At 33.4% G+C, this 16,064-nt stretch overlaps 2 protein-coding genes across 2 annotated transcripts; one reads left to right on the forward strand and one right to left on the reverse strand.

Annotated features, from left to right (window-relative positions):
* On the forward strand, positions 1-2,670 carry LOC116137528. Its single transcript, XM_031423229.1, has 3 exons — positions 1-462; positions 1,638-1,839; positions 1,914-2,670. The coding sequence occupies exons 2-3, from the start codon at positions 1,759-1,761 to the stop codon at positions 2,481-2,483; spliced, it is 651 nt and encodes a 216-aa protein (XP_031279089.1). The 5' UTR covers positions 1-462; positions 1,638-1,758; the 3' UTR covers positions 2,484-2,670.
* Positions 2,671-4,192: 1,522 nt separating this feature from the next.
* LOC116137532 (BTB/POZ domain-containing protein SR1IP1) lies at positions 4,193-7,481 on the reverse strand. Its single transcript, XM_031423234.1, has 6 exons — positions 7,357-7,481; positions 6,955-7,212; positions 6,727-6,796; positions 5,854-6,468; positions 5,237-5,776; positions 4,193-4,955 (listed from the first exon to the last, which is right to left on the reverse strand). The coding sequence occupies exons 2-6, from the start codon at positions 7,050-7,052 to the stop codon at positions 4,428-4,430; spliced, it is 1,851 nt and encodes a 616-aa protein (XP_031279094.1). The 5' UTR covers positions 7,053-7,212; positions 7,357-7,481; the 3' UTR covers positions 4,193-4,427.
* Between the last annotated feature and the right edge of the window lie 8,583 nt (positions 7,482-16,064).

A 16,064-nucleotide genomic window follows, 5' to 3' on the forward strand; every position in this document is an offset into this window, starting at 1 on the left:
TTTGATGATTGTCTGGGTTAATTTAAGGGCCTTGTGATCCTCAACAATTATATAAATTTAGATGCACCAAAGTTTAGATATTAAATTATGATTACTTATTTTGTTTAATATTATCTGCATTGCTGTACCTGCCTGAGGCATCTCCTTCACAAAAACTGAAGCCCATTGGCTCTACCACTGGGATTTGTTTGGCATGCCTCAAACCCCAGATGCAACAACACTTTGGTTTCTGTGTGAATGAGAGAATCTTAAATTCTTCTTCTTATCACTCTTTATTTTTGTATATGTATATATATCTGTATATATGTTTTGCAGTATATTCAAGTGATGGAGAGCAAAGTCTTCCTTCATCAACTAGAGCTCTACCTGAAGAGACTTCCTTTTTTATCTGCTTTCCTTGTCATCTGCTGAACAACGACAACAAAGATTGAGATCTTCTTTCAGCTCCTGAAATTCTAACAGGTCAGAAGATTCTTATCTATTCTTCATACATTTCTGGTAACTCTTTTATATCATTTTTTTTTTTTTTTTTTGGGGAAAACATTCTCTGATACAACTGTTTTTTCATGTCTTCACGATGCATTTTTTTTTTTCCAAATCTTTTGTAAATTTACCAGTTGATCTCAGAAGGAAAGTACTAATTTGTTCTTTCCGGTTTCCCTTCTCTACGACTAGATACCAAATATGATTAATTTTAGTTCTGCATCTTAGAGACTTTCTCTTTGTTTAATTAAAATCTGTATACCATGTACATTGTAAGATTATAACTTTCATGGAAGTAATACTGCAGTACTTAATAAATAATAACATGATGAAACATTTGAATAGGTCGAAATATAATGCGAAATCTTTCAAATGATTTCTTACCTTACATATATACGTTATACATGAACAGATCAGCTGTTTACAAGAGGCAAATTCATGTTTTAAATATATAGATCTTTCATTCTTTCATGGTCTAAGTAATTGAATAGGTATGAAATAGATTACGTTCCATATAGAGCATCATCTGTAACTTGATATGCAGCAGATATGTTGAGATCAACACAGATTTTGCTTATTCCAGAATGATAGTTCATTAACTGGAATACGATAAGAGGCAAATTCATGTTTTGTTATAGTGACGATAAGTCTTGTCGTAGGATGACCCACGTCATGTCGGTCAGTAATATGCGAAATGTACGAATTGTCGTTTAAACTGATCCACTTGTTAAAACTGAACTTAGTTGTTACCCACTTGTCATTTGCAAGTATTCTAAAACGATTCACTGGTCCTTCGAACAAATAATTCACCATTTGCTAAAAAAAAAAAAAAGAAAGGTAGAATTAGACGTATGAAATAAGCATATAGGTAGATTATGTAGCATTAATACCTTGGTAGTATTGGAAGATATTTTACATGTGATGTGAATTAAATATTGTGGCCCAAAATGACTGAATGGATGTAAAGCAAAGTGACCTAACGGACAAATCATACTAAAGACAGCGCAACAGAAGGAGTTCATTAATGCTCTCATCGCTCTTCTTACAAAATAAAATAAAACAGTCTATCAGTATTAGGAATTTCCTTTGCTTAACTTGTTTCCTATATACGATTTTCTTGTTCGTTAATCTTAGTACTGGTTATCATTTTACAGGTGGATATATAGGTGAAGCAATTGCAGAAGTAATTCTCATATAGGCAGGATTTAGCTTCAACAGTACGGTCATTTTTGTATTGATTCTTAAGGTATAGCACAACTGCTCAATCAATCTTCGATGGAGAAGCTTCTTAACCCATATGATAAAGAATTCATGAGGATGGCCATGTTAAAGCATGAAGAAACGTTCAAAGAGCAGGTACTTAGTTATTTCTCTTCTCAGTTATTTCCCTTTAAGTGGAATACATTTATGATTCAAATTTGATATTTCAGGTACATGAACTCCATCGTCTATATCAAATCCAGAAGATATTGATGAAAAACACTGAAAGCAGCAAGTCTAATGGACTGAATCAAGAACTATGGAACTCAAAGCATGGTTTTACTTTCAACCAGCTGAATAATCAACAACTTAACTTGCAACATAAGTCTCGTATGCAACTTGACTTGGAGCAGCCTGTTGATGTTAACATCGATGAATCAAATGTCAATGGAATGTTGGAGATCATAGATGAAAGAGAGATTGAGCTAACACTGGGACCAACAACGTACTCACGGAGGAAGAAACCCGAGACCTCGCCGCGTACTTCTGATTCTGGACGAAGCTTTTCTTCTTCTTCCACGGGATCCAGCCATATAAACAGGACAGGTTTCCAGACCCAGAAGAGGACTAATAGAGCTAGACAATTATTAAGTGGCTGCGAACTGGGGCTTGACACACAGTTTGGGTATCAAAGTGGAAGTAAAACCACTATAGATAATGAAGAACAATTGAGACAGCAGCAGGAAATTCTAAACCAGCCACCGTGGTTATTCCAAGTTTTGAGCCTCAACATGACTTGAAAATATCTTCTTTAGGGGATGCAGAAATATTTTAAACTGCTTCCTATAGACTAATATTGCTGTGATAATTGATGTATGTGTGGCTTTTTCTGCTTAGTTTTTTAGTATAGTGGGTGATGTAGTCTTTTGTAAAGTTTACTTGTTTTCCGCGTCTTGCAAAACCCATTATAATTACATATTGACCTCATCTGTTATTTCTTTATGATTTCTAACCAGTACTCATGACCTTACATCACCATTATCATCCTTGTTAATTAAATCCATTGAAAATGCTTAATTAGATTGAGTTGACATATAATTTTGTCTCTACTTATATAATAATAGTAACAATGTCATTCAAACGTCTAACTTTAGAAAAACATAAGTCATAATTAAGTACAATTAACCATTACTTGGTGGTCTGATGATAAAAGAGAAAATGTGTTTAACATGAGTTTGGAGCTCCCGAAGGTATTAATAGAGGTGACTATTAGGAGGATTTATCTAATCCTTCATTTTAGGGTTCCAATAGATTAATTGGGATATAAACTAACTTGAACACCTCTAATCACTAAAAAAAAAAAAAAAAAAAGTACGATTGTATTAACATATACGAGGAACAATTATTTTTCCAATACAATTAGCATATATGAGAAACAATTATTTTTCCAATACAATAAAATTTTACGATGTATAAGTTTTAATTTATGGCATGTTGATCCAATGTGTCAAGTTATTCCGTTCCTTTTTATTGGGAAAATTTCATAGATCAAAAGAATTCGCTTTAAGTCTATTTTCACAACAGTAAAGTCAAAGAGGAATTCACTGTCAAAACAAATTCCTTGAAACACAATGCCAAAGGAATCCCAAGTCCATTATTTGTCTGGGCCTCTACTGTCTACTCTAATCAAACAGAATTCTGACCGAGAATAGTTGCCACTTGCCACTGTCCATAAAGCAGGAATATCTTCAAACTACATATAATTGGTGACAAAAAACAGTTATTTTTCCATATTTCACACTGCACTATAAATTTTCTCAACAACGAAAAATAAATAAATAAATAAGACTCTGATCTTTTTTCTGCCATCAAGAAGATGAACAATAGATTCTCCACTCAAAATTTTAACGCCTGTCCATAAACAACTATGCCATACTTGAGAAAGTTCAAATTCCTTATGAAAACTTAACTTTCATGGGCACCATCTTTTAGTGAATGATGCTCTGACTCAGACAAGAACGTGCCCTACTGCTAGCCTGTCTCTCGAGGGATTCTTACTTTTCCTAAAGCTCTTTATCTGAAAGGACACAATAATTTTGTTTTAGACCCCACTCAGATGTTATTAACAGCTACTGCATTTGACTCTTTTGAGGGGGCCAAAAGGTCTGTTTTAGCTTAAGATAAGCCCTTTATGGAACAAAAGGGTACCTAGATTATCATTCCCGAGAACTCAATCTCTGGTTATTTGTTACAACTTAAGAGCTACATGGACGGAAATAATAATTTCCAGTATCAAGTATTGTTTACTAGTAGTAGATTGAAGTTTAAACGTGCTATCTTTTTTCCTGGCATGGCATATCATTATTCTATATATAAATCATTTTTAACTTTAAAAGAGTATTGCTATGAGAACAATAATAATGGAATCCGTAGCAATTTCCGTTCCAATGGCATGAAACCCAGAAATGTGAAGCTGTCAGTTTTAGCTAAAGAGAAAATCAGGTGAGGATGCATCACACAAAACCATTAATTTCTAATATATCACCCGCCTTTTGTATAATAAATCTTAGTGCCACATGAAAACAAATGTTATTTACAGTGATATCACACAAGACCATCAAATACAGAGAGGGAAAACAGAACAGACAATAGCTACTTGTCTTCTCAAGCCTTAAAACAAATCAACAAGGATACCACACTGTCCATGGAGACCTAATAAGTGTTCAATATAAGCCAATGTGTCATCAAGATATGGAATGCCGCCGGTCTTTGGGTGGTTTCATTTTGCTTTTGGGGTTTGAGGGTGAGACTCCATCAGCACGCACAAAAGGATAAAGGCGTCCAAGTTTTTTCGACACAGAATTCATGAATGATTTTCTAGGCAAAGGAGGTTTATCAAAAGATACTCGAGGGTTTGATAACGGACTGGCGGCTGCTGAATTGGATGTTGACTTCTCAATTTCTTTCATTCTCATTTTCATCTTGACTAACTCAATTTTCAGGTCCTCATTCTCTCTTCGTAAGCTAGAGAGTTCATCTGGTAGTGGGCGGATATCAGTGGAGTATAAACTTACTTTGGAAGGAATAGCAGGAGAATCTCCACTCATGACATCCCTAAGGCGTTGTTGCTCATAGTAAAGCACTTGAACCACAGTTTGAACAGGGAGCCGATCATTTTGTGCAGCATGAGCACAGGCCTCTCGAGAAAGCTTCTGACAGTCCATCAAGCTACAAACTTTCTTCCTCTCGAGGTCACTTAGAGTAGGATGAGCCTGTGAATTACGAAGCAAAAGGTTAATCAAATGGAAAACTTCTTTTAAAGGAAGACTATAGGAGTTATATTGCTGATTATAAGTTCTACATTAAAATATCATCCCCCATTTCACTAGTGAATAAAAAAGAAATCTTACATTTCAATCTTATTGAAACTCTTAACTAGAATTAATCAAGAAAACCTCATTTTGAAATGTAAGTGGCCTAGCCAGTGGTAGCATACGAAGTGTCAAAATGTTTAATTAGATGTTCCAGATGAATAGAATTGAACATAATGCACCTTGAGGTAGATGTCTATGGCTCTATACATCCCATCTTCTGTTACCCTTGATTGCTCTGGAATAAGTTCAGCAAGACTAATGAATTTTGCAACAGATAAGTTACGATCAGAGGCTATTTCAGCAAGGTAGTTCTCCATTAGCTTCCCGACGCGTTCCATATCACTTATTGTGGGAGAAACATAATCATCATCTGCATTGTATCTCAAACGGTGTCCTTCCACTTCACATTCAAGGTAATTCAGCATGATTCGCTGCACTGTGTCCATATCAAACAATGTATCCCCGGTAAAAGAATATGCAGGAATCAAGAGATCATCCAGTACAGCCTGTCCTAATTGCAAGGCCATTCTCTTCTCCAAATCAAGCCGGCAAGCAACTGTAGTTTCAAGATATATTGCAGATCGAAGCAGCATCGATAGAAAGCTAACCGACAATGCATTCTTTTCCCTTGGCAGAAGACTCACTATTGTTTCTAAGATAACCCTCTTTTCATGTTCGTGTTGAGGCTCAATCTTCTTCCTCCCTTTTCCAAATAGTTCCTGCATCAGAAAAGAATTCCAGGTTCAACACACAACCAATAGATTAAAACAACTCAATTTTTGGGTTGAGATCTCACCAAACCTCGAAGAGATTTCTGTGCATACAGCATCAGTACAGGACCTAGAGCATATTGTTTAAATCCCCTTGCCATCATTGCTATCAAAACCCGTTGGAAGATATCGATCCTAAATACAATCAAATCTTCAGCCCACCAATCAACAATGGGCTTCGGATGAGACGCCATGGTAGAAATTGTACCCTCAGTACCACTCTCAGCCCTACCAGACACAGAAAACTGGTTATCTTTGCAGGCTATGTATGCTATTGCATCTATGCAACGGCCCACCAATTTTACTTTCTCTGCAATTGGAAGTAAGCTCTCTGACATATGTAAAATGGTAACTGCTCCGGCAAGGCTCTTGAGTGCTACTTCATTCAAGTAAGCTTCAGCTCTTCCAACCAAATTTCCAACTGCATAGTCCTCGGTCATCTCAAGATACTCTGCCGCACATCTAAGCAGGGCAATGTTTTCTGTGGTAATCTCAAAATTAATTCCGTAGCAGAATTTTGCGGCAAGTTCAAATGCTTCTGCCCCACCCGGAACATCAGGGACTTCAATAACAGAAAGATCAGCTTCACTGGATTCAGATACCAGCTTCCTTATGTATCCACATTTTGAGACTAATGGAAACTGCAATTAATGCAGGAGATGAAACAGAAGACATATTGATTATAGAAAGTATGCTATCAGATTTCCATAATTTTGTTGCTTCTCTAAATTGGTTTGATTTGTGAACACATGGTAAAATACAACTGACAGATATGGTTCTCCAACTACACAGAATGGATATATAGACTAAATTAATTCTCTATCTTGTCTTCTTATTTACTATGCAGTGGAACAAAAATATTTTTGAAACTGGAAAGCAAGAGTTGAGACGAATTCTACCTTATGTAATGAAAAGGAAGTTCCTCCAACATGAACAGTGACATCACTTGGAATCTCCTGGGAGAAAATCCTGAAACAGATATAATACAAATAATGAACTTAAAATACCATCTTCAGGATTATCCTTCTTTATTTTATTTGAGAAAAAAAGGACTTGAATAAAACATATATATAAACATGAGTTTAAACTTAAAGTGAATAAACAAAAACAAATGATACGAAGCAAACCATTCACTGGTTCTCTTCATGGCAGTGGACAGAAGCTCCTTCTTGGTTGCCATGTTCAGAGTGGTGGGTGCAGCTTCTTCCTTATCAGACTCCACCATGGCAAAGAGTATTGAAGGATCTTTATCATGCTTATATCTCCATCAAATAGTGGAATAATAAGTCCAAAGTAGAGAAAACATTAGCTGCAGTTCCTCTACAAGGTATAGGTTTTGATGATGCAACACCTAATTAGCACGTACTCTTTTGTTTCTTTTCACCCTGTTGAAAAATATATATGTTTTATATAATAAAACCTGAAGTGAACAAGCATTCAATAATGATGAAGAGCAAGTTCTCAATTCTCTAATGACTGTATCATCCTGTTTCAGCCTCACAAATAATAAACATTTATTTATGAATTACCTATACTGGGTCTGTCTTCTAGCAAACGGAAGAGGTTGTCTGAGGTGTAAAGTATTGGAAAGAATGGTCTCATGGGTAATTAGGGTTTAGTAAGAGTGATGATTGATTAATAAAAGCAAAGAGAAGAGATGAAGATAATGGTGTGTGTGGTGTGGGCTTATAGAGAAGGATGGGATTGTTGCATGTTCGTTGGCGGCTAAAGGAAAGAGTTTCCACGTGGGATATATTCCTATCCACAAAAGTACACATCTCCAGTCAGCTATGTGGATTTTCATTGCATATTAAATAACACTAAATTTCCTAATTTTCCAAAATAATAAAAAATATATGAAAACAAGAAAATCAACCTTACACAGAATTTATAAATGGTAAATATGAACCAATCCAACATGTGCTCACTTGGATTCGACAGACTCTCAGCTTGTTTGTCCGTTTTATAAAGATAATGGTAGCCTAGCTAGTGTAGATTGGTTAACAAAAATATAAAAGAAAAAGGTTGATTCATGAATCTGGAGAGAACTTGAACAGCTAGATGGTCCATTTCATTTGTTTGGAAGCTTCCAGGAGCAAAAATAACAAAAGACACTAATTAATTAAAGCTGGTTAGCATATGGAAATTCTGGAAGAGTGGCCTTATCCCTACATTAAAGTTCTAGTTTTGGAAGACAAAGCACTCGAAACTCAGGTGAGTTTCAGCTGTTATAATGTGGCCAAAAGTTCCTCCCCCATCCTTTTACTTCCTTTGTTAAGTAAATCAAAGAATAGAGATTTCGTTATACTGCTATTTTACACATATATGTATAATGAATTTTTCTTTGCAATAAATGATGTGTCTCAAGTAAATGAGAACAAAAGCTCTTGTAAACATCAAACACCTACTCCAGGTTGTGTTTTCACATCTTGGACCTTCACCAACGTTGATTGTTCATAAGACAGAAGCTTTATCAGTTGATCTCATTTAATTATACGATTCCAGATCTCATCCTTGCAATGGTTCCACCACTGGGTCCCCTATTCATTAATAATTCACACCAAAAGTCCCATCAATCAGACTATCCAATTATACCAGCTAGCATTAAAGGTTTGTGGCTACCTACAAGACTGCCTCGACATTTCAAGCAATTTTAGCTAATCTTTCCTCAACAATCAGCCATAAAATTAATCTCAGAACTGTATGAACTAGACCGCCTGAACTAAGGCATGCAGCTGGTCTGGCTTTGTTAAGTGTCCGATTTCATACAAGATATCCACACTTATTAAGACGATCTTACTAATGACTTATATAAAAATGATCTTTTTTTCTGAATACATTAAAGCCTAAGCATGTTTGCTATATTGTTTTGGTTCTGAGTAAAAATATAGTTAATAAAATTTAATGAGTAGATTATCTTGCTTGTTTTTAATATAGGAAACCTTTTAATCTCGTATTGCCCCTTGAGTATGGAAAAGACATATCAACTCACCTTGTAAACAGCAGTCGGCAGAGAAACCTAGAGGTGCTAAAACATGTTGATGTAGGGCATACAGACATCAAATTACAGAGAGCACAATGCATGTGCTCTACTACATATGGTAACATGGATAGAAGACATATGAAAGCAAACAAGTTGGTTTTTATGAATGTATAAAAAAGCAAATCAATTCTGTGGCTGCTTTCCGGAATGAAACAAAGTAAATCATAATGAGTTTTGCATTTAGTCTTTTATGCAGGAAACGAACTGTAACTAAACCATATATAGAATTTCAACCAAGTAATGTAAGAGAAAAGTAGAATTTGAATGAACAAGTTAGAAACTTGAAGGTGAGGATCTTTCTATCCCTTCCAATAGACCAGTAATAACCAACACCGGGGCAATGACCTATCCAACTCGACGAACATTACACATGTTTTTTAATTAAAGAGTAATGTCTCAACTCAAGTGAGAATGGCACAAAAGATTTGAGTTAACATAATTCGTGAACCGATTAATTATCATAATTATTCTCTTATATTCAATAACTTACATGTAAGATCAATACCCTCCTTTACAATAGATTTTTCGTTGAGGTTTCTATATGGAAGAACCGTGTGCAGCATTATAAGTTGATTCTTGGATAAACATGTTTCACCGTTGGTGGGATAGCAGGCATAATTGATATTGTGCAAAGCTCGATAGCAATTAGTATATTGGATAATGTGATAAACATAGTCCCACAACGGAAGCAATTATTTCCATTAGTTACCTGTATTAAGATTCCTTCTCAGCTGAAATAGGTACATTTCAAATTTAAAACCTCTAAATAAGGGGCAGTAGGCAACCCCTTATCAGGAGTTGTCATTTCAGAGCAATATCTGTCCCCTTACTAACTTAGTCATGCCCATAAAAAATGCTGTGTGGATGTTTCAGCCACAAAAGGTACATGGTGATTAACCCTAGAAAGAAAAATGCCAAGCAATACCATTGAAAAGTTGTATGCTTCCATGCAGTGTGGGGTATATATATCGTGAATTATTTGAATTTTATGATCACTAACAGAGAGGAAATTAATTCAGTGATTGACTTCGAAGAAAAGGGCCTGGTGAAGCGATTAACTATTGAGAATCCTTTTCACATGTAAGAAGAGAATTTCCATACTCATCGTTTCATTTTTTGCCAACTTATATACATATAAACTAATCCTTTAAGATCTAAAAACTATCGATTGAATAAAAGTTGCAGTGACTACCCTGTTAACAAAGAGAGTAGTCCAAATGTTTGAGTGGTAAATGAGTAATCACAATTGAAAAAGAAATTTATTGTATTTCTATAATCTGTCCCCTCTTTCCTTCATCTCTGTTACTCTTTTCTATCACTCTTCGTTCAATAACAAATCAAAATCAATACAATTAATTCAGTTCCACAATACATCCATCCACTACTATTGATAATAACAATCAGATCAAAATCAATACCAAACCATCTACATATTTTCCATTTTCAAACAAATAAAAAGAAAAAAAAACCATAACCTAACCTAACTACCAAGCTAGGCCGCAACCACACTTGATCCATGAAAGGCCAGGTTGCCACCCCGCTTGGCTGCTTGGCCCAAGCCAAGCTATAGGCTATTGCGTTTTGCCCGCTGTGAGTGAAATCTGTGATGTGATTTTGAGGTGTTTAAATCTGAAATGTGTATATATGTTTTAAGATTTTAATTTTATTATTTTTATTCTTAAGGGAAAAAAAAATGATTGCTTATTTTTTGTTGGAAATTAAGGGAAAATTAATTGTTTATTTGGTTCAACGAATTTAAATAACTCTGAAAAACGGCATAGATTCCAAACTATTACCCAAACTTTAGGGTACATTTAATTTCCCAAGAGTTGTGATTCTCCCTAATTATAAATACCCATGTGAAATGTGAATGAATAATAAGGGCACATTATTTTTTTCTTTTTTATAATCGAAAGTGTCTGGTCCAGTTTATGTGTACCTCAACTAATCTCTCAGAATCCTAAAACTATTAACTGGGTAAAAGCTCCAATGACTATTCATATTAACACCCGTTAAGAGACTCAAACTCAGGATCTCTTGAGTACTACATCCAAAAGCCCCTATTAAATCATTTGACCACTTAGAGGTAGTTAAGGAACGCCCGGGGGGGGTGTGAAGGAGGGACCTCCTTGACTTTGAATATATATATATATAACTTTTAAATTCATCAAATATAGCAAATTAAATTCTTAGTTTTCACAAAAAAAAAATCTCACAAATACATTTAATAAATTATATAATTAATCTTATATATATTATATAATTGTATATCTTTTCATATATTTTATAAAATAAATATTATTTCTAAAATTTGTTTGTCAAATTAAATTACTGTCAACTGTTTTGCGTTTCAATAATTATATATATACATAAGGGCTAGTTTACAACCCACCGTCACGACCCCCCACTTAATTTATGGATGAACAGATGGAGAATCGAACCTGAGACCGTGTGTCTATCTACACTATCATCAATTCGTTCAAACCATCTAGATTACCCACAAATAGGTCATATCAAAATATTAAAGTTAGGAAAAAAAAGATAAATATTAAAAATATGTATTTTAATACATTATTTTAAAGGATCGAAACATAAAAATGAAATTACAACAAAATTTATAATATTTTACATAAAAGTCAAATAAATCTTTGAATATTTTATTAGTAGAAATTTTATTATAGTTTAATTTTGAGGTGTTGTTATTTGTGTTGGTGTAATAATTTGTTCATTAGTAATTTTTTTTGGTTTTGTTTTACACTCGTCAAACACAATTATAAATATATTAATTATAAAGAACATTTATAAATAAATACTCATATTTTTGTATAACTTATACTCAATATATAATTTATATAAGTTTATTTACAGTTGTATTATTAAATTTAATTAACGTCTTGACTCCTTAGAATGAGTTTCTGGCTATGACTCTGGTTAAGGGGACACATCTTTATGTATAACTATAATTTTTCTTTTGTAATATATTTTTTTTTAAATTCTTATGAATGTTGTATATTTCCTTCGAGTTATTGTCCTATGCCCAGGGGTGGATCCAACCCCTTTGAGGGTAGGTCTACCCTTAGATTTAAAAATAATAATGATAATAATATATAAGTCCACAAAAAATTGCTATTAATATATATATATCTAACCTTACTCTCAGATTTTTTTTTGAAAATGAGAACTATTATATATATATATCAAGGCCCACAAAAAACTTGCTATTGATATATATATATTCAAAGTCCACATCATATTAAAAGTTTAAAACTCTCTCCACTCTTCTTTTTCACGCCTCCAATTGCTTTTTATGATTTTATTCCTAAAATTCTTTACTCTCTCATTCCTTCTTTCTTATGCTATTCGTGTTAGACTTTTTACATTATGGTCCTACACTTTTAATATAATTTCATTAAGGTCCTACACTTTTATGCTGATGTGGACTGATGTGGATTTTAATGTAAAAGTTGTGTCTCTTCCNAAGGACCAGATTTTGAATATATATATATATATATATAATTAATTATATAATTAATTATATATATATTATTTAATTGTACAAAGAACAAAATGAAGAAAGTTTGTATATCTTGTCATATATTTTATAAAATAAATATTATTTCTAAAATTTGTTTGTCAAATTAAATTACTGTCAATTGTTCTGTGTTTCAATAATTATATATATACATAAGGGCTAGCTTACAACCCACCGTCACGGCCCCCCACTTAATTTGTGGAGGCACAGATGGAGAATCGAACCTGAGATCGTGTGTCTATCCATACTATCCTCCATTCGTTCAAACCATCTAGATTACCCATAAATAGGTTATATCAAAATATTGAAGTTAGGAAAGAAAAGATAAATATTAAAAATATGTATTTTAATACATTATTTTAAAAGGTCGAAACATAAAATGAAAGTACAACAAAAATTATAATATTTTACTATAAAAGTCAAATAAATCTTTGAATATTTTATTAGTAGAAATTTTATTATAGTTTAATTTCGAGGTGTTGTTATTTGTGTTGGTGTAATAATTTGTTCATTAGTAAATTTTTTTGGTTTTGTTTTACACTCGTCAAACACAATTATAAATATATTAATTATAAAGAACATTTATAAATAAGTACTCATATTTTTGTATAACTTATACCCAATACATTATTTATATAAGTTTATTTACAGTTGTATTATTAAATTTAATTAACGTCTTGACCCTTTAGAATGAGTTTCTGACTATGACTTTGGTTAAGGGGACACATCTTTATGTATAACTATAATTTTTCTTTTGTAATTGTTTTTTTTTTTTTAATTCTTATGAATGTTGTATATTTCCTTCGAGTTATTGTCCTATGCCCAGGGGTGGATCCAACCCCTTTGAGGGTAGGCCTACCCTTAGATTTAAAAATAATAATAATAATAATAATAATGTATGAGTCCACAAAAAATTGCTATTAATATATATATCTAAGCCTACTCTTAGATTTTTTGAAAATGAGAACTATTATATATATATCAAGGCCCACAAAAAACTTGCTATTAATATATATATTCCAAGTCCACATTATATTAAAAGTTTAAAACTCTCTCCACTGTTTTTTTTTTCACGCCTCCACTTGCTTTTTATGATTTTATCTTTAAAATTCTTTACTCTCTCATTCCTTCTTTCTTATGCTATTCGCTCTTAAAACTTTTAAAAACTAAAATTGTTGAAGCTTTCACTACTGAAGATGTCATAATTATCTCTGTTTCCTGTTTTATCAGTTTTAGGTATGTGTATTATTAAAATTCAATTTAGTTTTTTTCACGGTTTAATCATGCTTGTTTTTTGGGAATTTTTTATTCTAATTTGAGGGAAAAAAACATGGATCTTGTGAGTTTATTTTGTATTTTATGTTTAAGAATGTTCATACTTTTCCAAATTAAAACCTTAATTATATTTTAAAGGATGTTATTCTTCACCCTTCACCCACCATTTTTCTACATTTCAAACGTCATCATTCAATTGCTCAAAATTATTAAAGAAATTCGAGTTACTATCTCTGTTTATACAAAGAAAATTCCCCTATTTCTTATTAATTAATATTAAAAGTTAATGTAACATTGACTTGATTTAAGTTTTGGTTGTTTTTAGCTTAAACTAGGTCTGATCAAAGAAAATTTATATTATAATTTTTGGAAGCCAAAAAAAAAGAAAAAAAATTAAAAGAAGGTTTTGCTCAAGGTTTACTCAAAATTTTGCTTCTCATATATTTATTTAAGTATGAAAGTATTGTGTTGTATTCTTTTCTTTCAGGTACTTAATATTGTATTATTTTCTTTGCTTAAGGTTTTGTGATTTTTTAAAGTTTTCACTAGTTGTTTGACAAATAACGGTGGAGCTGCGGAGGCCCCTTGGCAAAATTTTTAGATTCGCCACTGCCTATGTCAAAACATAATACATTCAATACATTATATTGTTTCGCACATTATTTGAGAAATATTACTGTATTTTTTTAATTATTTTTAGACCCCTTAAGTTTATTAATTTCATTAAATACCCCTAGAAAAAAAGTTTAAAAATTAACAAAAACACCCCCACTGACCCATACTTACCAAATTCTGGCAACCACCATCGGTGGTAGCTGGAATCTGTAAAAACGGTGAATTACCGATCGGAACTGCCCGGTAATTCACCGATATGTGGTCGTCATTGACAGTCAATGACGGCCAATCTTGGTCATCGTTGATCGACAACGACGATCATATCTTTGGCCGTCAAGATGGACTTCTTTGGCCTTTTCCGGCTGTCAACGGCCACATGTGGTCGTAGATCTGGCCTTTTCCGACCAGATCAGTGGACGGGCACATGTAGTCATAGATTTGGCCTTTTTCGGCCAGATCCGTGGACGGCCACGTGTGGTCGTAGATCCACGGATCTGGCCGGAAAAGGCCATATCGATGCCATACCCGCCAGATCCCGTCGGTATATGTCCTTAAGAAATTTTTCGGCCAAATTTCAGCGATGGTGGTCGAAATCTGGCATTGCGGGTGGTAGAGGTGTTTTTGTCATTTTACAATATTTTTATATATTGGGGTGTTTATTAAATTAGCAAACCTAGGGGGTTTTTTTTATAAATTTTTAAATTTTACCTCGTAATACTCCCCTATTCAATTACCCAATATTATTCCCAAAATAATAAAACAAACACACCCAATGTGTTTATTTCATTATTCCAAATACTATCTTATCTGATCCTATTCAAAATATATATTTGTTTAATATTCTCAAAATTCAATCTTATTTAATTCAACTCAAAATATTTAGATTTTTTTAATCCCCTAAGTTTGTTAATTTAACTAAACACCCCCAACAATAAAAGTTTATAAATTGATAAAAACACCCTCACCCATCCACATATTCCCGACAGCTAGCCACCACCCCCAGAAGGTGGCTAGAATCTGCCAGAATGGTGCACGACCGACTAGATGTGGTCGGTCGCGAGCCGATATAGCATTTTCTGATCAGATCCACTATGGATTTGGCTGAAAAATGCCAGATCTACGATCAGATCCAATCGGTCATGCACCATTTGGCGAGTTCTGACTACGGTTCTTGATTCCTACTAAGAGTAGCTACTGGAACTCTTGATTGACCGATAGTTTCAAATTTTCAAAAGGTTAGTTGATATGAGTATAAACTAGCTTAGACACCCTCCTATCCTTAAAAATAAAAATAAAAAAATAAAAAAAAAAAATCTCAATCTAATATATGATATATGACTTGGTTACCACTAGCCAATTGGAAGAGGTATTGTCTTATTAACTGCAAGTGGTGTTAGTTTTCTACCAATAGTGACTCTTGTTTCTATAATAATTAGGGCATAAAAGGCCAAATAACAAAGAAAAATCTCAAATACATGGCTCTTTTCTTGGTTTTCTCCAAATTAAAAACTTAGAACAAGCCTTCCATTCTATTGTTCTTGACTGAACCCAGATTCTCTCAACTGTCTGCAGCAAACCAAGCATGAAGAACTCCAACTCCAAGCATAGAAAAAAGAAGAGAAAAAGCTTAAGTAGAGGGCTACCACTCTTTTATGAAGTTGGAGCAGAAGCCAGAGGTTCGTTTTATATCTTAATGTTCATATACTTGCCTTACATGGTTCTGTTGTTTGCAAACCTTCTGTGATTTCTGTTCACTATTAACTGAACAAGAA

The sequence above is a fragment of the Pistacia vera genome, unplaced genomic scaffold, assembly GCF_008641045.1.
Source record: "Pistacia vera cultivar Batoury unplaced genomic scaffold, PisVer_v2 Contig329, whole genome shotgun sequence".
Taxonomy (NCBI): Eukaryota; Viridiplantae; Streptophyta; class Magnoliopsida; order Sapindales; family Anacardiaceae; genus Pistacia; species Pistacia vera.